Here is a 23,235-nt window from a genome sequence, read left to right on the forward strand (position 1 = left end):
TGCTGTAAGCTCTGTGAACAAGACGGATCAAAATATTGGAGGTAAGATATGCTCTGCAGATCCAAAAAGAAAATCGCGTCTTAGAATTGCATTGGTTTTCTCTTAGGAGAAAGTAGGCTGTTGCTGATGTACAAATATAATATATAGCGGGACTGGGTGATTTGAATTTTGTCAAGAAGATATGTAAACAAGAGTCTTAGTTAAGAGCTTGGCAAGAAGTTTCCCCGTAACCCTTCTTCCTGGGGCTTGCTTTGACTTGCGTGTAGGACTTTTCTTTACAATGGAAAGCAAGTCCAACAAACGTGTTATCCAGAAGAGCGAGACAGTCCATTAGGAGCTGAACTGTGTGATAAAACCAAACTTCAAAGCTGTCAAAACAGCTCCCTAGGGTATTTGTCAAGAGATGAAATGTTCTCATGGGGTCTTCTAGAGCTTAGTATTATGGAGTAGAAACAGTACCCCCAGAGTTAATGGGAAGTTGCTTAAAATGTTGTTGTTAGCCCAATTTTTGATCTTTCCTCTAAAACCTATTGAAGTCATCTGCCTCAACAGTGACAATGTAGGTCAGGAGTGGATGTGGGTTGCAGAAACTTGTAAAATACACTCATTAGTTCTTTTAAATGTAAAGGGATCTTACAGATCTTACAAAAGTTGTACAGATCTTACAAAAAAAAGGGTGAAAACACCAGAACTTATAAAAAGAAATGGCTTTAAGGAAGAAATATATGCACAGAACCATCACAGCTACATCTGCAAACCTAGAAGATACTTGGATCTGGGGTCTTGATTCTGATCCCAGATCCTGTGTGTTCAGATGCATAAGAAATGTTACCTAATTCTGGAAGTCATGGGGTTCTGCATTCCTAAGGAAGCTTTTTTAAAAAATGGATGTTTCTTCCTCATGGCCTATATGTGACAAATGAGACAATGCTAAGAATATAAGTGGGGCCAAAGTATTCATATGCCAATGTGTATATTTAAAGAAAAATACTGTTACTTAAAAATTTAGCCTGTTCTGTTTCACTGAGACTAGAAGCTGTATTAAATACAGTTTGCTATGAGGCAGGTGATGCATACTGCTGAAATGGATGTTTTAGTTTGTACAATATTAAATTGTGCGGTGGCAGATACATTTTAATGTGTTCCAGAAGAAACTGGCATCAGTCATATGGAAGCAATACCTTTATTTTACATATGCAATAATTCTGTACAATTGGTTTCAAGTACATACCATCTGTTTGCTTGTAAAAGCACAGTTTTTATATATGGCCTGCAAATAGGACATGTGTGATCTGTTGAGCCCAAGCAGCATGGTCTAATGGATAGGCCACAATCTGAACAGTCCAAGGACTGTATTCCTAGCTCCATCTGCTTGACCTCATCCAAGTTGTACTTTCTGTCTGTACCTCAGTGTCTTCATCTGTAAAATGGAGGTATGTCTTCCTTTGTAAAGGACTTTGAGACCAGCATGTTAACAGCTTAAATATGTTTATTTTAGAACCTGATTCTGTCAGGTCCTGAGCACCGTCAGGTTTTTTGTTGGTTGGTTTGGGGGTTTTTTTGGCTTCTCCTTGCTCAGCTTCTCAATTTGGGTCCTAACAGAAGAGGAATTTGATCTGTTCACTTTTTAGATGCAGAGTTAAAATTCAAGGTTGCTGAGAAGGCTGTCACTACATTTTTCAGTCCAGCATAGCTGACCCCAGCCAGTATTTAATTTTATTTTTCCTAAATCTGTGTTTCCGGAGCAAAAGGTAGTTATCGAGCAGTTCAAATGCTGCATGGTGCCTTTGGCATCGCTAAGCCCCAGTCCCACCTGAGCCCTGTAGGCACGACTAGAATGCAGATGGAACCAGTTTTCCTGCTGCAGGATGAATAACGTCAATGGGGAAACTTGGGACCTTAGAATTTGTTTTTTGGAAATGTTTTAATGTGGGTTTGAAATACATGGCAGGGTGTAATTTAAAGCAAACTTTCTAATACCTCAGAGACAACATTTTAATACAAAATGGGCTTAAAACTGGAGCTGGTGACTTGCTGCCATGGTTGCAAGAGAGGTCGGGTGATTGTTACTGCTGCAGACTTCAAACATCCCTCGTGTTGGTAACTGCTGGTGACCTCGTTTCAAACCCAGGCCAGAGTAGTAAGCAATATGCCAAACCAATTTGAAGAATTTGGCAGCTGGGAATACATAATTAGGGATTCTGAACACTCACAATTTTTCATTTGTCTTTTTTCTTTTTCCTTCCGTTTGGTTCTTGATCTTTTCACATCGCTGGTTAGAGCAGGGGTGGGCAAAATTCAGCCTGCGGGGCACATCTGGCCCACCAAGATATTTTGTCTGGCCTGCAGTAAGTCCCTTAGCCCTGCCTGACCGAAGCATGGGGGGCAGCCTGGGCTGTGGCACGTGCATCCAGTCCTGTTGCCCCGGGTCCACAGCAGAGCTGGGATGGTGTGGTGGCTGGACTTGCTTCTCAGCAGCCCCAGTGCCAATGGCTCCTTCCAGTTGCTGCTGCCAGCAGACCCAGCCCTGTTGCCTGGGTGCCTAGCCCATTCACCCCACACCTGCCACTGGGGGCAGGACCTGTACGGGCAGGTAGGCGGCCATGCAGATGTAATGGGGTCATGCGTTGGTGGACATCACAGGAGAGGATTGCAAGGTAGTGACAGCACAGGGCTGGTTCTGGGGCAAAGCCCCTGCAACAGACACCGGTCCATGGGCTGGGCCGTGCAGATCACAGCTCTTCCCCAAGCCCCAGCCCTGCCCCCAGATGCCACTCTGCCCCCGCCTGCAGCCCCATCCCATCCACCTGCCTAACACAGAGCAGAGCCACTTAGGGAGTTCAGCTGAGCTGTTGTGATGGGGGGGAAGGGGGAGTTCTGACTCAGCCCACAACAGCTCACCAAAACTCCCTAAATGGCCCTTGGGGCCCAAATAATTACCCACCCCTGAATTAGATCATCACTGACCACCCCCCCGCCCCCTGGAAAATTGCATCTCTTTTTTGACCTGCCCCACCAGCCGAGCTACACCCATCTCCCTCCCGGGCACCATAGGATTCTTGCTTGCTTTCCTCCTGCCATTCACTCAAGCATCTCACCTTTATGGATGAGCTCTCCATCCCTTTTCTACACTGCTTCCTCAGGCAAAGCATCAGCTCTTGTTAGTTTGATCAGCTATTGAATTTTACCTGGGGGGAGTCCAACCAGTTAACGAGTATGAAATGAAACAGAGGCTGCACCTCTGCTGGAGGATAGTGGAGGTGCACTGATACATCGGTCCAATATCAGATTGTCACCAATGTAAAGAAAATTAATCCTATCAGAAATGGGTCTGATCTGGCCAATAATCTGACTGATAAAAGCCCATGCGTGTGCACAGCTGCAGCGCAGTACACAGGCAGCGAGGAGCACAGGCTGACAGCTTGGAGAGGAGCATAGCCAGGCAGTGAGAAGGCAGCGAGAAGTACAGCCTGGCAGGGGCTGGGGCAAGTGCTGCCTGGGTAGTGGCAAGACAGAGCCACAGCTCATCCAGGGGGTACAGGGTGGGCTTCCACCACTGTGTGCCATTCATCCAGGAGCCGCTGGTCTGGTAGCTCATTCGGTGCTCGCCTGGAGGTTCCCGCCACTCATCTGGGAGGGAATGGGGGGGGCATGTGCCCCTGAATCTACATGGGGGGCAGGCTGGGGCCAGGGCTGTGTGGGGCTCTTCCCGTCCTGCCCTGCCCTGCCCTGCCCTGCACAGATCGGGGGTCACATGCCCCCCCTCCCAATACCCTCCTGGATGAGTGGCAGGAGCAGCGGCAGGAGCCACTGGATGAGCTACCGGACCAGCGGCTCCTGGACCAGTGGCTCCCGGACCAGTAGTGTGCAGCAGCAGGAGCTCCCAATCCACCCGGCCCCATCTGGACAGCACTTGCCCCAGTCCCACTCCTCCCTCAACCATGGGGGCCTTGATCTGCCCCCCTGTCCCCCTCCCTTCCACCCCACCAGACTTACCAACTGCACACAGCTCTTCAACCTGCCTGGCTGGTATTGGAAATTGAATCGGTATCAACCAATATGTCTCCTTAAAAATCGGCTATCGGTATTGGCTCCCAAAATCTCTATTGGTACACCCCTAGAAAATGGCACCAGACAGTTTCAGAAGCCACTCCATTTTTTTTTTTTGGTAACAATCCACCATGTGTAGTTACACAATAGTTGCTATGGGATCATGCCACTTCTGTCCCTTTTGTAGCCAGTAATTACTCCTTCCCAGCTGCATAATTTAAGACATGTATTACCACCGTGGCAGGGCTGTTAGTGGCTCAGTTGCCAGGCAGCATGGGTAACATGCCATGTACCTGCTGTCTCTCTGGTCACACAGTTACTGGCCACAGGGTTCATTTGCTCCCCTCGACTGCACAGGAATTGAAATACTGACTCTGGAGCACACCACCCGATTGTAGATAGGCAGAGGAAGGAAGCAGAGAGCTCTGAATCTGACCCCTTATTGCAAGTGTAAAGCCTCTATCAGATAATTACAAAGATGTTATGATCTCTAAAAATAAGCAGCTGCAATGAGAACTGTTGACATAACCATCCATTCAATGACTGGAGAAGCAAATCTATAATTAGAAGAGGATCCCTGAAAAGGGAAGTGTCATATTTTGCCTTTTAATTTTCTCTTTTACTTCTCAACCTCACCACACGGCCTTATGGTTTAGGGAGTTCTGTGGGGAAAATCCTCATGGCATTTTGGGAAATATTTACTCTTGTTCTGGTTGGCTTCCCCTTCCCTTTGCTTTCAAATGTCAACCATGTGTTTTTGCTGTGCTGTATTGGCCAACCCCAGCTGTTATTTTCCTTAAGGGCTTGTCCAAATGGAGGAAATAGCCCAGAATACCTGTCGCTGAATGGCCATTCCACACTAACTCCCTGGGGGACACTATTAGTTTGAGATACAAAGTGATTTTGCTCACGAAAACTTGTTCTTCACATGTATCTTATTTAGTTAGTCTATAAGGTGCATATTTACCCTGACTTCAGACTGACATGGGTACCTACCTCTTTATGAGTGTCCACCCAGACAATTAATGTGGAACAGCTACCACGCCATAAGTTCACATCATAACTCATTTCACAATAGCTTACCCATGCAGACAAATGCCAAGTGTGCCCTTAATGTCTAATCATCTGTTTGTAGGGAATTGCTTTGGCAATACTTTCCACCAAACCCCATCACTCTTCCTAGCCCAACTCTCCAGTAGTCAGGCGGGTTGGTTTGACTTTTTCCCATTCTGCCATGCATGCCAGTAGTCTAGTGCTATAATTGCCCTCTCATCTTAAATACTCTCTCTTTACAATTGCCCTCTCATCTTAAATACTCTCTCTTTACAGATTGTAATAAAAAAATGGTCTGTCCCTTGTCCACTACCACTGACCAGCTCTATAGAGACCTTACAGGTAATGCTGGAAGCTTTGCTGTTTCTATTTTAGTAATACTTTCCCAATACCAAAACACGCAGGAATGTAATATTTCATAGTTTTTAAAAATAAGTATTTAGTGATCATCCTCATTTCCTGTTAATTTAGATCTTATTTCTCCTGTTTTTTAATGAGCATGATTTTATTAGCTAGAATCTAAAAAGAGTGATGTCTTTGACTTCTAGATAGTTATTCCTTATGTCATCTGCTATTTTCTGTGGGTGTCTTCATGCAGGTTGCAAATTCTACTGAGGACTGCAAAGCAAAGATGTTTAATTTTACTAAAGAGGTAAAGTACTGTATCTTATTAACAATTGGAGATTTGTCTTTTTTAATAATGGGTATAAACTTTCCTTGCTTAGTGGGTAGAGCAATATTTTTGGAAGGGCTAATTATAGCTTGAATGTGCCTCAGCTGTCATTGGAAAATAAATAACTATAAGATAAACTAGGTTGTGAACCTGAAGTCCACAGTAACTCAACATGTGCATTTTTTATCTCCCCCTGTAACTGCAAAGTGACTTACTCTCCTTCCCTTGAGGGGTAAGGCACCTCACTTTAGCACTGTAAGCGCGTGCACCTGGGCAGTTACTGTGGACTTCAAGTTCACAACCTAGTTTATCTTCTAGTTATTTATTTTCCGATGACAGCTGAGGCACACGTTACAAGTCCACACCTTACCTTACCTCATTACAACTTGTTCATGGGCCTGTCCCATAAGGTTCCAGTTGTTATGCTTGTGAAAAAGTTTCAAAAAGGTGACCCAGGTGTAACCAATGCAGTGGTGTCCTGCTGAAAAAATAGCTGTAGGTGAGAACTATCACATTCAGTTCACTGCATGCCAGGTGATAATGACTATTTAAATGTAAAAAAATAAAAAATTGCTGCTCATCAAAAACATGTTAAGAAGGAAGTGTATTGTGTTTATAAAGATTGGTTCTGTCTAGTCTGTGATCATTCCTTATAAGTAGCCCTTTAAATGTGATGGGGGGGGCAGTGATGCGGTTGCACCCCTGTTTCGGACTGGTCTGAATTGCTGGGGACTTTGGGGACTTTTTTAAAGTGGAGAATTCCTGCCCCAACCCTGTGCTTAGAGGCATTGACCCTCCCCTTCCATTCCTCCATCTTTCACATGCTCTGGCTGCTTTCCCCGCTGTCCCCAGGGGCCAGGAAATCTTCAGAGCTGTTCCTGCCCACTCCACCTGCAACAGCTATGGCAGCAACAGCAGCAGTGGCTTCCTGTGCCTGCTCCGGGGGGGGCGCAGGCAGTGTGGGGAAACCCACCTCCTCACTGCTGCTGCTGTTCCCGGAAAAGCCCAGCGTCTACACAGCTAGGCCTGAATAGACAGAAGCAGCTCTGAAGCTTCCCTCACACCCAAGTTAGCAGGGAAAGCAGCAGCAACTGGAGGAGGAGGGGACAGAGGATGTGCATCCGAGCTTGGAGGGGCAGATGCTTACCTGCTTTGGAAACTTTAAAAAGTCCCCAGAGACTCCTGCAGCCAGTTTTCCACCACGTTGGGTTGTGGGGAGGAGGCTAGGAGGCTGTGAGGGTTGCAGCCACCCTTGCAGCATGCTCCTGCGTAGTACAGGGAAACTGCCCTCTGCCCATTCAATCACGGATGGGCAGAGATTGAGGGAAGTGGGGATGGGGCAGGAAGGCTGCAGAAGGCAAGGGGGCTGCCTGACTCCCTCAGCCCCCTGCCACCCAGCCACTGCTTTCCATTCTGTAGCAATTGAGGGGTGCGGGATGAATTTAAACAACCTTCAAATAATTAGATTTTAAACCTGGAAAATTATTTTGAAACTATAAATTTTCCATGTATATATTATCTCATTATTGGAGGGGGAGTTGTTTTACATTCAAGATCATCTTAGATTTGAGTAACACAGTAGCTTATGCCCATTTGAGAACTGAGATAAACTACACTAAGTTGTAAATGGTCTTCACTAAGATTTTACTGAATAACTTTGATTTTTAAAATCGTACTCCTAGCTAACATGATAATTGCAATGTCTTTAATTATAGAATTGCCCTCAGACTTCAGAGGCAAACTCATTATAAAGTCTGTCAGTCTGAGTGTTGTACCCATTTTTTTAAAAGAGAAAACATTGAGATGAGTTAAAGGAGTTAATTTCAGCCAGTAATGCTATATGTTATAAATATCTACATTGTTTATAATTTATCTGGCTTTTATACCATATAAATGAACAATCATAGTATTTATTCTGACTGCATAGGCTAAATCCTGCTAACCTTACTTCTGGGTATATTGTCATGAACTATAATGAAAGTTCTTGCATACATAAGGTAAGTAGAGGTTGGCACTGGACCCAGTATAGCAGAAAAGAACCTGACAGTTGTTGATTCATGGGTACTGTGATTTCCACCAGTGGTAAAAGATTACCTTCAATATAACTGCCATCTAATACACGCAGTTTTTAGTTGCATGAAAAGATTGAGAACCACCATTCTGTACTATAAACACTTACCCAGAAAGAGTCCTATTGATATCAGTGGCATTGGGTTCTGGCAGAATCTTGGATTCATCTTAATTTGCAAACATTTGTAGTTAGAAGTGGTCTTAATGAGATTTTTTTTTTCTTTCTTCCTTTTTTTAGAGTGCCTATGCCATACCAACCATGGCCTTCTCCTTTCTCTGCCACACCTCAGTATTACCCATCTACTGTGAGCTCCGCCGGTAATGTATCAACACAAATGATAGTGAAATAGAACGATAAAGCGTTCAGACAAAGATTTCTGAAAAGCTGATGCATACTCTGCTTAACTCAGTTTAGACAATGCAAAGGACCCTTTTGAAATTCAGTTTTGATCTGAATCAACAATGGCATTTTGCTTGTTAGATTATTTGTGGGTAGGAGAAAAATGAGCAACCATGTTTTCATTGCCATATATAGTCATTTTCTATGGGGTGAGGGCAAGGAACAAATCCTTTGCCAACATTCAATCCCCCCCACACACACACACCCCGCCATAAGACAGCCTACATGTGGTTACTTCTTATAAACATAGGCGGGCAAAGTAAAAGGTGAATCTCAGAATTGCAGGCAGTCTTTAAAAACAATGTGAAATGTTCAGTTTACAGTTTTAAGCAACATTTTATTCTTGTCTTTTGTGTTTGGTTTGGTTTTGTTTTGTATTCTAGCCCATCCAAAAGCAGAATGCAGAATGTGACCATCACAGGAATTAGTCTGAGTTTTGTAATCTATTTTGTGTCTGCCTTGTTTGGGTACCTTACTTTTTATGGTGAGTATGTTCTTCAGCTGTTTAGACTGCGAGGTAATAATAAATATTTTTGACATCCTGCACTGCATAGTAAGTGTATAAAATGTTGCCTCTTTCCAAGGATTTTGGTCCTTGATTTTATATTATTTGAATTATTCAGTGTATTTGCACGCTAAGGGGTACAAGTTTCTGGAGGACTTACCTACTTTTTTTTGTATTGTATAAGCTCCCAAATAAGACATGCACCTGTTTTGGGAAGTCATAATGAAGATTTAAAAAATGTTTCCAGTCATGGCTAAATGCTGACTATAAGAGATCCCGATTGCGGCCACTGTGGCTGAAAGAGGGTTGACACTAGCTCTGACCCTGTGGCTAGGTACAGACATTCAAACAGTGGAATCTGAGATGGTATCGATCCAGATTAGAAGGTTTTCTGTAAGTGGTGTAGTTTAGATTGACAGTCCCCCTTTCGTGGGGGGACGCAGTTCTTCAGGTGCAGACAGAAGTGCAGGTCCAGATGCAACTTGGAACGTTTTCTGCAGTGCGCTCCGAGTTACAGCATTACCCCGGACCAAACAGAGGTTCACTGTTGGATCCTGTGGGGCAGGGAATCCAGCTGCGGGCTGGGAGCGTGCAGGCAGGCTCCCATAGCAACAACAGCCACGGCTGTCTGCCAGTGTGCCCTGTTTTCAGAAGGGGAGGGGGAAATGGCAGAGGAGGGAGCTTGTTCTTGGGGCTCCCCAGCCAGTGCTCTAGTGTGGGATGGGTAAAGTCAGGCCCCCCCCACCTTGGGGGGGGGGGCGGCACCAATACACCCATCCCACCCCTCGGGGTGGGGGCTGAAAAAAAACGCAGACTGAACTCCCTCCATTCCCTTCCCCCCCTCCCATTCTGAAAACAGTGACAGGCTGGGAGTCTGCAGGCACACGTTACAGAAGACACTGCATTTTGAAACATCTTCATCTGATGCGTCATGCAATAAGGGATCAGATTTTCACCTGGCCAACCATTTTTGAAGCTGTCTGCAACTGTGCACTTGTGTTTGGTCACAGCTATAAACTGCTTTCTGTTGCCAGATCAGTCAAAAATTGTGACTTCTAGCTGTGCCTTTAGACTGGGTTCTACCACTTTTAAACCAGTCTGCGTGCTGAACTTCTGTTCTGTTATGGGATGAAAGAAAACAAGATGATACAAACTGTGGACGATAGTGGCCATAGGGACCAAGATGTGATTACTGTGGAAGGCTTCTTGAAAAGTTCCTTCCATTTCATTAGGGATATGAAGGTGTTACTGGTTTTTTGGGTAGATAGAATCAAGTTTTCTGATTAAGACTCCGCATATGAAAACCATTCGTATGTGTTCTGCAGACACCGTTTTGCTAAACATCTTGTATGGCCGTATGCTAGAGCAGCAATTTAATAAGTGTCTGTAGGTGAAGATCCAGTTCATGAACATTTCCAGATGCCACTTTTTAGCAGGGCTTGCATTTTCCCAGATGTATGATCAAATTTCAGAACTCTTACCTACACAGTGGCTTTCTTTTCTTAAAGGTCCATCATAACGTTGACAGAAATAGGTGAGTGACCTGTGTAACGTATCAGTTTAATCTCCTTGTATAACGTAGATAGAAACTCCTTTGTAGTTGTGTGGCTGGTGCTCCAGTGTAACAGTGTTTTCATTGCCTTGTCGTGTAACATCGCAGTATCGCTCTTCCATGTTCCCTGCTCTGTTTTTATCTTGTATGCTTTGTTCACGCAGTGTGCATGCTAGCATTGGATTCTCTTTCAAGTTTCCATCCAGCAATCTGGATCAATTGCCCTCTGCAGTATGGTGGTATTATACAAATACAGCCACCTAAATGCTGTGTGGCCTGATGAGCAGTTAAAAAGTAAAAACCCTGAAAGGGTTTTATTTTCTAACTGCTCATCAAAACTTGCTTTCTCTCTGGAAGTCAGCACACACTAACGTACATTTGTCTAAATAAATATATATTCTTAGCAAACCAGTGGGGGAAAAGTATTCTGAAAACAAGCCCGCATCTCGGTCTCATAGTATATGTTACAGGTTTAGAAAGTTTGTGGAGGTGGACATAATCTTCTATAGCACCAAGCATGTTGACCTTCAGCAAATAATAATTGTTACTGAGCTCTAAGATACTGCACAGATTTTTTACAAAATTAAATGCCTCTGCAAAGCATTAATGTTTGTGACCACAGAAGTCTTTAAATGTGTTCTAGGTGCCTACAGTCCCTGCTATGAATTGCATGGGAGAGCCTTGGCATACCTAAGCCACTTTGCTGGTATAGGACCACTGCTGCCATCTTTTTGACATGACTAGTACTAGGCAGGGTACATATGCACCTTTATGTACATGGGCTTTATAGACAAACTAAAATAGATAATCTAGCACAAGTTTTTGTCATCAAAACTCACTTCATCAGTTGTTGTAAAGAGATGCGCATAAAGCAGTGCATAAGAAGGAGAAAAATTTGAACCATTATATATAGAGCTGACCCAAGCAGGGTGCGAGGCCTGGGGCAAATGAGCCCGAGCGAGGCCCTGCCCCTGCCCCGATCCCACATGCCCTGGATCTGAAAAAGCTGCTGCAGCCATCGGCAGCAGTGGGGGAGGGGGGAGCAGTGTGGTAGCAAGTGGCTGGACGCAGCCACTCTGCCTGGCTCTGCAGCGTCCCCCAAACCATGGGGCCTGGGGCAGTGGAGCTGATTTGCACACCACTAGGGACAGCCCTGATTATAGTTCAATGATATATTGGTTGCCTACCAGATCTGCATCAATAAAAGGGAAATTTCTATTATTGACTATCGGGATTTTTGCCCGTTGCAGTCAATAATGTTTACCAATTAATTATGCCTTCAGGCTAGGGCCCTGGACGCCTGGGTTCCCTCTCCCCTGTGGGGCCGGGGCTCTTGGATGCCTGAATTCCCTTAGGGAAAGGGTGGCTTTCCCTTTTCAGGCAGACGGCATTCTAGTCTGCAAGGGGTCTTCCTTGAGGCTGCCGGGAGCAAGATGCAGGGGGTGCTGTGTGCATGTGCATGGCTGCACACAAGCACATGGCCAGGAATAGTCAGGTAGCATGGAGAGCAGCTTCCTGAAGGTAAGTTTATGGAGGGGAAGGGGCATGGTGAGGGGAGCAGATTGAGGCCCTCACAATGAGGAAGGGAGTGGGGCAGGGGCTGGGGCTGAGGGTGCTACCCAGCCAGGATGGTGCATGGGACCCACGGTTAAGGCAGGGAGCAGGATGAAGCCATGGGCAGCTTGTTGGAGGTGGGGGTAGCAGCAGCTCCAGGAGGGGAAAGGAGAAAGGGCCCTTCTTCCTGCTAGAGTCCAACTCCTGGGACCAGTTTCTCTTGGCATGGAATAGCTCTGTGGCCTTGTCCTGTGCAGACGGAGGAGAGTGGGGAGTCTAGCCCAGAGACCACCCAGCCCTGGGCAGCCAGTTAGGCTCACACCTTCCCCCTAGCTCTGCTGGGCAGGCTCAGGCAGCTGCCCCTTGGTACTTTTACTGAGGGGCACCACTTTAATTAGACAGCTGCTGTAGCTACAGTGCTGCAGCGTCTCATGTATCAGTGTCCCCGCACTTAAAAACAGTGATGATGGCACTTGAACTAAAGCGCATTCAACAAGCTTTAGTTCAAGTGCCCCCGCCCCCATTTTTAAGCACCAAGATGGTGACATGTGACACAGGAGACTGCTGGATTACGCCCGCAAAAAAGGTTTGTCGGTAGTTTAAAATGCCTTGCATTGTTACGAAATGCCAGTTATCGGATTGGCATCAGCTGATATGGTCGGTTAATAATCAGCTATTGGTCTTGGCTAACAAAATCTATATCAGTGCACCCCTAACTCGAACGCAAAAGGCAGGAGGGAGAAGGGGAAGGGGCGCAGGACTGGGAGAGGACATGAGCAAGCCCTAATCAGTCCAGTGTAGACTGCGGAGGGGCACTGTCAATAGGTGATGGCAGATATGACGTGGGTAGAGCTGCAAGTGAATGGATCTTGGATGTTTATTACTAGGGACCTACCGAATTCGAGGAAGCAGGTGGCTGATTTCATGGGCCTATTGTGGGGGCAGCTGCCACTTTTTTTTCATGGGCTTATAGTGGCACCCCTCCCCTCCCCTCACCTCTGATTGGTCGAGGGGGCTGCCCATCACGTGAGCCCTCCCCAGGGCCATGCCATCTTGGCTGCTCCCCTTCTCGCTGTGCCCCGCACAGCTGGCTGCAAGGCCAGGCCACAGCAGCCGTGAGGATAGCTGGCTCCCACTGGGGAGGCAGCATTTTACTTTTAATAGGTTGTTTTGTGGGGTTTTTTCTTCTCAAACATCTGAGAGGTTTTGGGGTTGTTTTTTTGTTTCAGCAAAATCACAAATTGAGTAGGTCTCTATCCCTATTTATAATCCATGTTCTTTAGTTCTGTGATTGTGATGTGTGTTGATGCTGGGGCACAGAAGGCATCTGGGTCTGTTGCAAGGCCTAGTGCCTCAGTGAGCCGGGGAATTAAGTAGCCTGCGGCTCAGGTGACGCTGTTTGAGACTGGGGGGCTGCCTGTAGGCCAGGACAGGTTTATCCCATAGGGTTACTTTGAGATGGTCCTTCTTTCTTTTCAAGGAGGGTTGGAGATCATTAATGGTGTATTCAAGCTAGGGGCAGTGGGATGATGAGACGGGTTCTGTGGTCCTTCTCCTGATTATTGTAGCAGGTCAGAGTGAAGTCTGTATCTGGCTCTGTTGATTGGAGTGGCTACAATTGGGGATTGTATCGTAATGGTAGAAATGCTTGCTCCAGATGCCTATGGTGTGCACCCCAGTTGGTGGGACTAGAGCAGATGTGGTTGTAATGTAGAACTTGGCTGTAGGCAGTGGATCTAGTGATGTGCTTAGCATGAAAACTAGCATGAAGGTAGTTGTGGCATTCAGTTGGTTTCTGGTCCAATATGGTGATCATGTGGCAATTGCAAACCTCTTATTGTAGTGTCTAAGAAATGAATTTGCTGGGTTGAGTATTCCAGAGTTAGTTTGATAGAGGGTGAAATAACCCTGGTGAAATTTCTGTAATACTGCCTTCCTTGAGGCTCTTTGGGGGTAGGAGAGGGGAAGGTGTTCAGAGTTCACTCTTTTCCTATTTACAGATTATTCCTCTCTCTTTTTTTTCCATAGCCAACTACATACTACAATGGAAGTGGAAGGAGTTAACTTAACTTTCCCATTTTAAGACTAGCTGTAGTGGAGATTTAAAAAATTGCTATCATCACAGCTGGAAAACGTTTAATCTCTATTTTAAAGCGCTCTAGTTCCCTTCCTTTTCTTTCTTAAATTCTTGTACCACCCTAAGTTTAACTTGGCAGTAATTTAGGGTCAACTTTTAAGAACATAATAACTGCCATGTACTGGTCAGATTATGGGGCCATCCTGCCCAGTCTCCTGTGTCACACATGGGCAGAGCACGGCTACTGAAAGGGAGAGTGAACAGGGTATGACCAGCGCGTTTTCCATTGTTCCTCTCCCACTTGTAGCCTCCAGCATTTTTTCTCCTTTATATGTTCTCATTGGTATGTAAACCAAAATCACAATCTTAAAAGTCAAAAATTTATTTTTTTTTTTAAGCCTACTGACTGTCATGACTTGTGTTGCAGTGTGACCAGTAGTGTCATTCTTCTCCCGTGTAATTGGTCTAACAATGGCAACCGAATGTACATACTGGACCATAGCAGTATGCACAAGTAAGTAGGAGTTAGTGGGATTTCCTTTTTTTTAAATTAGTGGCTTTGCAGCTAATCATGGAAATTCTGATTTTTCCTCTCTCGTCTGTATTACTTACAGTTTTATTGATGAAAAGTTGAAGGTGCAAGGTCAGTTGGCTAAGAAACAGGAGTTTGTTTCTGGGAGAATTTGTCATCTGATGTAACCAAAAAGGTTTCCTGTTGTGCATCCCAGACACAAAAATCCAGTTCAAAGATCCATACGGTGTGATGCCCTTGGCTGTATGAATGCCATCCTCTTTCTGCGTCCAAACTGAACAAAGATGGTTCTGATCTCTCACTACCCCTGAGGTCTTTATTCTTCAAACTAGAAATGTTAATGAGCATCAGTACTTCTCAGCATCTAGCCTATAGCAGGGTCTCCCAAATATGTCATACCAAGCTGCAGCAAGTAGTTTGGAGCTGAGCAGGCTAAATATTCATGCATTCTTTAGAAATAATATGGAAAAAAGATTATAAAATAATACAGAAAAAAATATTCAGAATCTTATTGGGTCTGGTTCTTTTCCTATTGTGTTTGGTTAACAAAGTTTTCAAGCCCCACTAGCCACTTCTTGGATTTCTTATTTGAAGGCTATATCAAAAGGCCTTGGTTATGGCCAATCAAATCCAGCTATTCCCATTGGGGGAATTGAATTTACTGCCTAACGGGATAATCTGTTACTTCCTCATCGTTTCTTTTCTTCACTCTGAGCCAGTAAGACACTTAAAGACTTTTGCCAAATGGCTGCTCTTTTTAGTAGTCCAAGCTCTCACCAAATGCAGTCTACCTTTTTTTTAACAAGGCTTGCTGTAATTGAACTATTAACTATCAGATACAAAGCTTATGAACCTATTGCTATATTCCAGTTCTTCCCCCCCCACCATTTCAGTTCTTTCTTACCCCCCTTCAGGGTACTTCCAAAATTCACCTCCAATATTTTGTTCGTCCTTTCATGCTCAGCAAAATACTGCTGTTATGGTTATTCCCTCTAAAATAATCCCTTTATGTTTTACAGCAGCTGAGACTTTCAGAGATGGTCTTTAGTTACAGTGGGGACAATATATCATCAAAAGACATAACTTCATATTGGGTACAATCAGTGATCAAGGTTATTACTCCATTTTGAAAGGGCTTCTTGCACGAACCAGCTGTCGTGCTAAAACATCCTTACCAACTTTCTGGGCAGATACGATTTTGGAATTGTGGATGAGATCTGTGGGGTCACAATATAGACATCTTTTTTTCCACTGTAGTTCCTGTAAACACTAGGTTAGAGTGGCAATTACTCTCATGTCTGATTGTCAGTACTGATACCGCAGCTCATGTATAATGGCCCTGATAGACGCTCACTTTAAGATGTTGTGGGATCTAATCCCCCCCATCCCAACAGTTGCATGTCCTGCCGTGCTGCATGTGAATGACAGGACACATGGTTTGGGAATTAAGGCATGATGTGGATCTAATCCTCATTTGCTAGTACAGGGGGAGCCTGGGCTCATGAGGGTTTATACAGCTGGTGCACAAGGAGCTATTAAAACCATGTTGTGCTGCCCAGCTGGGGGGCATACAGGGTTTTGACAGGTCCCAGCCACATCTTTCATTAAAGGTGTGACACAAACAAGCCACAATGTTCGTCCCCTTTTTTCTGTGAAATAACATGATTCCTTTACTGCATTATCATGCCTTAGATGGAGTTCTGCATGTGGCCAGGTTACTATTTAAGGCACAATTAACCAGTTCATCAGGTCCCAAACATAATGCATCGGGGAGGCTATGTGTAATATTCAAATGTGTGTGACTTCATATATGTACATCTGTGAATTTTGGACATTCCTGTTCTTCAGTCATCTCATCTCAATGCTTATCTTTTCACTGTATATATTTTGATTTTCACATATCCAGGGGTGGAGCCATCTTAAGGTTCTGCCTGTTTTCAAACAGATGTTTTGTAGTTGGCTTCGGTGATGCCAGGAAGAAATGTTATGCACATTACCTCCATGCTGCAGTGGGCATAGAGCAGTCTATTAGTTGATCCCAATCTAAGCTTTATGAGAATCGATACGTAGCTACAGTACTGTTACTCTGTTTCTGAATACTCAGTGCTTTGTGAAGTAATCCTTTTTTTTTTTTTTTTTTGGTTTTTCAGACAAAGTAGACTCAGAATTACTACAGTGTTACAGCAAGTACCTGCCACATGATATTGTCATCGTGACGGTTAAGCTAGGCCTCCTGTTTGCTGTGCTTTTGACAGTCCCTCTAATCCATTTCCCTGTGAGTACTCCTGCCGGTTTTGAAGTTGGCATCAGAGGGTAACTAATTCTTTGCAGACTGTGATATTTGAGTCGTATCTAGTTTTGTATATCTGACTTATTTGTCAAATTTGTGATCAGAGGTCCCCAGACTTGCATATGTTCCATGAAAGCTCCAAAACAGCTAGCCACTAAGCTAATTTGTGCTTTTTCAGACTGCCATTAGGTTTAAATGACCCCACAGTGTTTCTAGTTTAAATAATATGGGCCATCAGAAATTTGTTTTGTTTGGAGTTATTCTTTTCCCCCCTTAAATTTTTGTTTTCACATGTGTGGAGAGGAAAAATCAAGTCAGCAAAATAAATAAATACTGTCTCTAATGACTTACTGAGCATTTTTAAGGTAGTTTTTGTTTTCATGTCATATGCTTGCTTAAGGTAATGCTTATCACATGACTAAGATGTTTGGGACACTTCGCAATGAGAACTCATTCAGGCTCCTTCTACATGTGCAGGTAAAGGCACTGTGGGATCTAATGTGCAGCTCACACAATTGGGCTTACTGCCATGTCACACATGCATGGCAGCAGGCACAATTGTGGATTAAATCCCATTGTGCCTTATTACCAGTGCAGGGGAGCCCACACCCCAGAGCCCTAGGGATTGCAGTAGCCATGATTCGCAGGATCTGGGGCTTTCAAACACCCCTGAGCTCTGGGCATCACAGCTGCCACAATCCCTAGGGCTCAGGGGTTTTATGCTGGGCATGGTGCACCCCTGCGGCCGGTAGGGGGTACGCTGTCAACTCATGGGGCTCCCAGCCACACATGAGACCCTGCTACATGTGCAAATTAAAGCTCAATAGTAACTAGCTATGAAGTTAGTACACGTTTTCAAGATCTAACTTTATAGCTGGTTGGAACTTTTTATGGTGGAATAGCTACATTGCATGTGTAGCTGGTCTCTAGGTAATTGTGCGGTTTACAGGTATTGCTCCATTAACCGGTTAACATGTAGAGAGGGCCTTCAGTTTTCAGCATAAGTCTGTGTAAATGAACAGTCCCATCAGCAAATATGAGCATCAAAGTGTAGCTAGCTACTACAATCATTTGCCATACATAAACAGTTAGGTACCTCTATTAATGTTCTCTGTGCACAAAAAAATTCAATAATGGGCAGATCCAGGATTTTGAAAAGGGGAGTTCAGATGATGTGATGCATCATCCCATATGGAACAACACATTTTGCTACAGTGAAAAATAAATGAGATCTTTACTAATATGCTAGGGGTGTATGGCTTATATTATTCCATTTTAAAATTGATGCAAAAACAAATATTACTTTATTGGAATGTGCATTAACTTGCTATTAAGTATAAAAAAACAACAAACAAGGCAGAAAAATAATCAAAAGATACGGTTTCTTTATTCCTGTAGTCACTGGAATTAAAGGCACAGCTCTTTTTCAGATTCATAAAATAAAGTGTAGCTTTCTTGAGCAACCCAGTAGCAGTCTAGTGCTTCACTGAAAGTTATTTCCACATCTGACTTAATGGTTTTTAGCTAGAACTAAAAACAGTCTTTAGTGCTGTGAACTGGACAGGAGCTATATTACTAGAGCAGCGAACACAGCAGAATTGTGGAGAAAGGTTAGCTTGATTAGTGGAACAAGACTATTAAAAAGGAGAAAGGATCATTAACACCTATGGAAGGAAGTGTATAGAAGGAATCGGGTAGATAATAATGGGCCGTGGTTTCAGTTGATTTCGCTGCTGCCACGCAGTTGGTTTTAAACCTTTATCTACACCAGGAATGAAAGGGGGGTGTGGCTGCACCCGCCCTGAATCCATCCCTGTGCATAGATATCTCCTATATCAGGTGTGTGTGTGTGTGTGTGTGATCTTGTGTGCACATATGTACCAGCCTTGCTATTTTTGGCTTTTGGTGAAATAAGTTAGTACATGCATCTTAACAAAAACCTCCTCTTCTCGATAAAGTTTGATAATCTAAATGATGATTTGTGTTTTATCGCAATGAAATAATAATTTGGCTTTTGGAGTAAAATTTTGTACCTGCCTTGACTTTATTCCCCTTTATTTTTATATAGGCAAGGAAGGCTGTAATGATGATATTTTTCTCTCATCTCCCTGCCTCGTGGACACGCCATATTCTTGTCACTTTAGCACTTAATGCAATTGTTGTTTTGCTTGCAATGTATGTGCCTGACATTAGAAACGTATTTGGAGTAGTTGGTAAGTTTGGGGGTTTTTCCCTCTGCAAAAAGATGGTATATTATCTGCATATTCTAGCGCCAGTCTTGCTGCAAGTAAAATCTTTCTTACTGTCTTAAAGGTTCTACCACATCAACAAGTTTGCTCTTTGTATATCCTGGACTGTTTTATCTTAAACTTAGCAGAGAGGACTTTATATCACCGACGAAACTTGGGGTATGTTATTTTTTCCAATGTTTTAGTTGTATTCAAGAGGTTTAATTTTAAATAAATTTAATACTGCAGAATATATGCCTTGCCTCCTGCACTGCACTGACTTTCAGTAGAGTGAAGTCTACAATAGTTGTTGGGCGTTTTTCTGCTCAGTTCTGTTTCAGTTCTCTAGTCGTCCTGAAGCTAATGCAATCCATCTCTCCGATAACGTTTTTTGTAACTAGCAAGAGGTCTAAGTACCATAATGTTGATCTAAATCTAGTTTTCCCCAATAGTCATATCTGAGATTTTTTTTTTTTCTAGACACATCTGTGCTTTTAAATGTGGTTCCAATAGTTTGGCTTTGTTCTGATAGTCAAGCCACACACAAGTCTCAAATAATCTGTCTGGAAAAGTCCTCCCCTTTTTCCCCTCTCCTGCCCCCCTTAAAATGTCCAGTGACAGCTACAAGAGACGGGGAACCACCAGTGGTATCCCTTGGTGGAAGTCTACTCTAGGCAACAGACCTGTTGCCAGTGACCAGGGTATTGTCAGCTGAGGAAAGCTAAATAATGCAGAGGTTTAAAATACTGGCAGACCATTTCTTCTGCTGTTACTGCCCATTGGACTGCACTAGTATTAGCAATACTCTCTAGCACTGGCACTCCCTCACAACTGAACGTGTCGAGTAGCTGGGAACTTTTGCTTTACCTACCCTCTGAAATCCCAGCGTGTTAGATTTTTTTCCCCCCTGTTATAAATCTATAATCCACCTGCTGTTGCAACACCAGTTTTGGTGTTGTTGAACAGAGAACAATGCGTCTAAACACGGTTTCTGTGCTGTCCACTTCTGTCTACTCTGGCTGTCACTGCAGCATATAGCAATCTGTTTTAACTTGAACTGTCTGTTAAGTAAAATTTTTTATTTCTGTTCCTTAACTTGTTTGGGAACTCTACATGTCCATAGAGCCAAATGGAAGTCGTTCCTTTCCAGGAATTTAGTTCAATAAGCTAAGCACGCCCCTCTGCACAGTTCCCAGGTGGATATTGTGAACATGCCAAACCAACCTTGAAAGTGAATTCTTGGTGAAATCATTCCCAAAACAGACTTAGCCTAGTCTATCTGTGTGGATAGATCTCTTTCTGAAATGTGGTCTTTAATGAGTGTTGGAAAAAGCAGCTGTGTTGGAATACTTGGTTATTTTAAATACAGCAGATTGTTTTAAAATGCATTATTTTAAACCTGTCAGTGGAGGAGAGGAAGTTTTTCTCTCCTTTCATAATTACACTTTCAATTAACAATTGTTCTCAAAAGTCTAAAGTACTTTCTATTGGCAAATATTAATTTGTGGGGGGGTTTTTTCTTTCTGTCTTCTCAGGCTTGTGCATTACTTTTGTTTGGCATTTTTGTTGGTCTTCTCAGTTTAATTCTAATCATCGTCAACTGGATTAATGAATAATAATACTTCATGTTGATTCTTAAGCTGGACTTGAGAAACAAAACAAAGACTTCTGGTGTGTGTCCAAACTGTTCAACTGAATGCTGAATGTCCTTAAGAAGAAACCCTACCAGAGCTGTGTATGAAACGAGCAATCCCCTGGTTTTTTGTTTAAATCTCAAGCCAGCTCCTTTGACTGGCAGATTCTTGTACACACAGCCTTTGTGAACCTACAAATATACTAATTTTTAAATGACTGAACATTGGCATGGGTTAAAAGGCCATCTTATAATTCTGTTTTGTTTAATAATGAAATGGAACAAAAGGAAAATGTCATCTGTGTGAAATCTGTCAGATTTTGGGGAAGTTTAGAGTTAAACCTTTAGCTCTTGACCTGCCCTAGTAGCCAGAACTGAAAGAAGTTTCTTTCTTGTGTTTTGACTTGGACGCAGCTGAAAACCTGAGAGAGGCAGTTTTTTCAAGACCATTTTGCAAGAATGAAGAAATCACATGCCAGTGGTTATATAAAAGTGGAAGATTTCCATCACTTCTGTTCGAATAATTTGCAAAAGTCTTGCAGGCTGGTATGAGAAATCTTGGGCAATATCAGTCTCTGAACGGTTATCATAAGCTCATCCTAGTCTGGATCCAGAGACCAGGTGTTTCAGCCCTAGATTAAATGAGCATATTGACATTAGGAAAGTTTCCTTTCACATGTGTGTTCCTCAGTTTGCAGTTGCACTTTATTTTATAGTTTATACTTCAATGGACTTGAATCATCTTGGAGTGATTTTTGTAAAATAAACTCTGTGACCTCCTAGGACATCTGATGTGTATTTTGGCAGCAGTAGCACTTCTGTTTTGCAGTTAAGTTCTTGCAGTATTTCCATTACAAATGCCTATTTTTGAATATTGATCATATTACATGATCATTCACAGCTTGGGAGGCCTATTTTCCACCTCTACTTCACTCACAGATCCCTGTTGCTGGTTATTTCCATTTGTTTCCAGTTCCATATTTTTATAGCCCTAATTTACAATTATGATCATGTAGTCCAGTGGCACTCCAAGTCTTGGCCCCAAGCACACACTCCCTACACCATTTGGGGGGTGGGGAGGGGTCCTGTGTGCTGGGGTTGAGCATTGTACCACCCTTGCTCAGCCACGATGGGGCCATAGGACTCTGGCACCAGGATCAGGCCCCATACTGCCCTGTGTGCCCAATCTGGCAGGCAGGGCTGTGGCCCATGATGCTCCCCACAGATCCGTGTAGAGCCACAAGGGCCAGATGACATGACACCTAGATCTGGATCTGGATCTGGATCTGGATCTGGATCGGGGGTTGGGCATCCCAGTCCAATCTGATTTCTCATATGCTGCCAGTCTTTGAGTTTCATTTAACAGTTCCTATATCTAGCTCTAATAACGTCTATTTTGAAGTAGCTCCAATTTAAATTTTACACTGGGGTAAGTTGAAGTAAAATCACACTACAAAGATGAAGTTGTAGTTTGCTTAAAAGGAATTTTGCCTTATTGGACCAAGGCTTTGCCCTGAGTCAATAAACTTTTACATATCCCTTTTACGCACCATTTCTGCTTAAAATGAAATGTGAACGTCACTTTCAGTAATAGTTGGACTTTCTCTGAGGTCTAATCCACACGATGCTAAAAATGCCTTTGGCAGCCCACAGCCAATATTATTTAAGTTCTGCCATCGTGTACAACAATAGTCTAGTGGCAGACTTTTTTCAATTTTCCTAGTATGCATGGGGCCCAAAGTACTGGAAATGCCCTAATCTCTTCAGAGACTTGTATCCTCTAAGGAAGCTAAGCCTCCACAGAAAGGAGGCTTGCATAACATAAAGTAAATAGACATTAGGCTGGAATGGCAAGATTTAGAAGGTGGAGAAGTTCATCATTATTTCCAGATGAGATACTGGTTTTTATTCAGCTTCCTGCTTTTTACATCTGCAGTGTAGGACAAGACACACACAGAAATGAAATGCTATAAAGCAATATGTTTATGCAACATAAAAGCCACTATTAAAATAAGTAGCAGTTGTATAACTTCATATTTCCATCTGATGCATGTGCACAAATAGACTACTGCTGAACAGGAACAGTTGGCAAAATTTAGTAATGTGGTATTTATTGTCTGAGGCCATATGTAGTGCAATAAAACAAAGATCAATAAACTAAGCTGGTCGTACGGGGAATACGATTTCCCCAAAGCATGGCCATTCTAGCTTATTTGAAAGAGAAGTCAGTGCGATTGGCCAGCGCAGGAGAACTGAAGTCAGACTTGAAATAAGAATTTAGTAGAACGACTTTCAAATTGTTTTTCTACCATTTATAGTTTCATACCTTGGTATTTTTCTAGAGGGGGAAAAATAGGAAACAGGCAACATTAGGCATCTCACTTGGGTATTAAATTCTTTAAAGAGTGAACAAGACAGAAGGTGGGTCCATTTTTTCCAGTCTGAAGGGGCTGTGGAAGGACTTGAAAGATGATGTGGCCAGAAAAGCGTCTCACCTGCCAAATCGGTTGTTTCGGTACAGCCCCGCCATGTCTCTTGCTGGTGGAGTATGTAGGGAGCTGAGTTATGGTACTCTGCGGAGGATCGGGGCTTTGTCGTTCCATTTTGATTATTCCACA

At 43.4% G+C, this 23,235-nt stretch overlaps 1 protein-coding gene across 1 annotated transcript in view; it reads left to right on the forward strand.

Annotated features, from left to right (window-relative positions):
* SLC38A6 (solute carrier family 38 member 6) overlaps nucleotides 1-21,399 on the forward strand; it is a 51,810-nt gene extending 30,411 nt beyond the window's left edge. Inside the window, exons 9-16 of the mRNA XM_090034315.1 lie at nucleotides 5,380-5,445; nucleotides 5,702-5,755; nucleotides 8,085-8,164; nucleotides 8,630-8,730; nucleotides 16,617-16,741; nucleotides 18,825-18,969; nucleotides 19,070-19,164; nucleotides 20,520-21,399. Of these exons, the coding sequence (XP_089890441.1) occupies nucleotides 5,380-5,445; nucleotides 5,702-5,755; nucleotides 8,085-8,164; nucleotides 8,630-8,730; nucleotides 16,617-16,741; nucleotides 18,825-18,969; nucleotides 19,070-19,164; nucleotides 20,520-20,600 (747 nt within the window). The 3' untranslated portion in view covers nucleotides 20,601-21,399. The remainder of the gene's footprint in view (nucleotides 1-5,379; nucleotides 5,446-5,701; nucleotides 5,756-8,084; nucleotides 8,165-8,629; nucleotides 8,731-16,616; nucleotides 16,742-18,824; nucleotides 18,970-19,069; nucleotides 19,165-20,519) is intronic.
* Nucleotides 21,400-23,235: the final 1,836 nt, after the last annotated feature.

This window comes from Crocodylus siamensis, chromosome 2, assembly GCF_052110815.1.
Source record: "Crocodylus siamensis isolate JL-2025a chromosome 2, ASM5211081v1, whole genome shotgun sequence".
Taxonomy (NCBI): domain Eukaryota; kingdom Metazoa; phylum Chordata; order Crocodylia; family Crocodylidae; genus Crocodylus; species Crocodylus siamensis.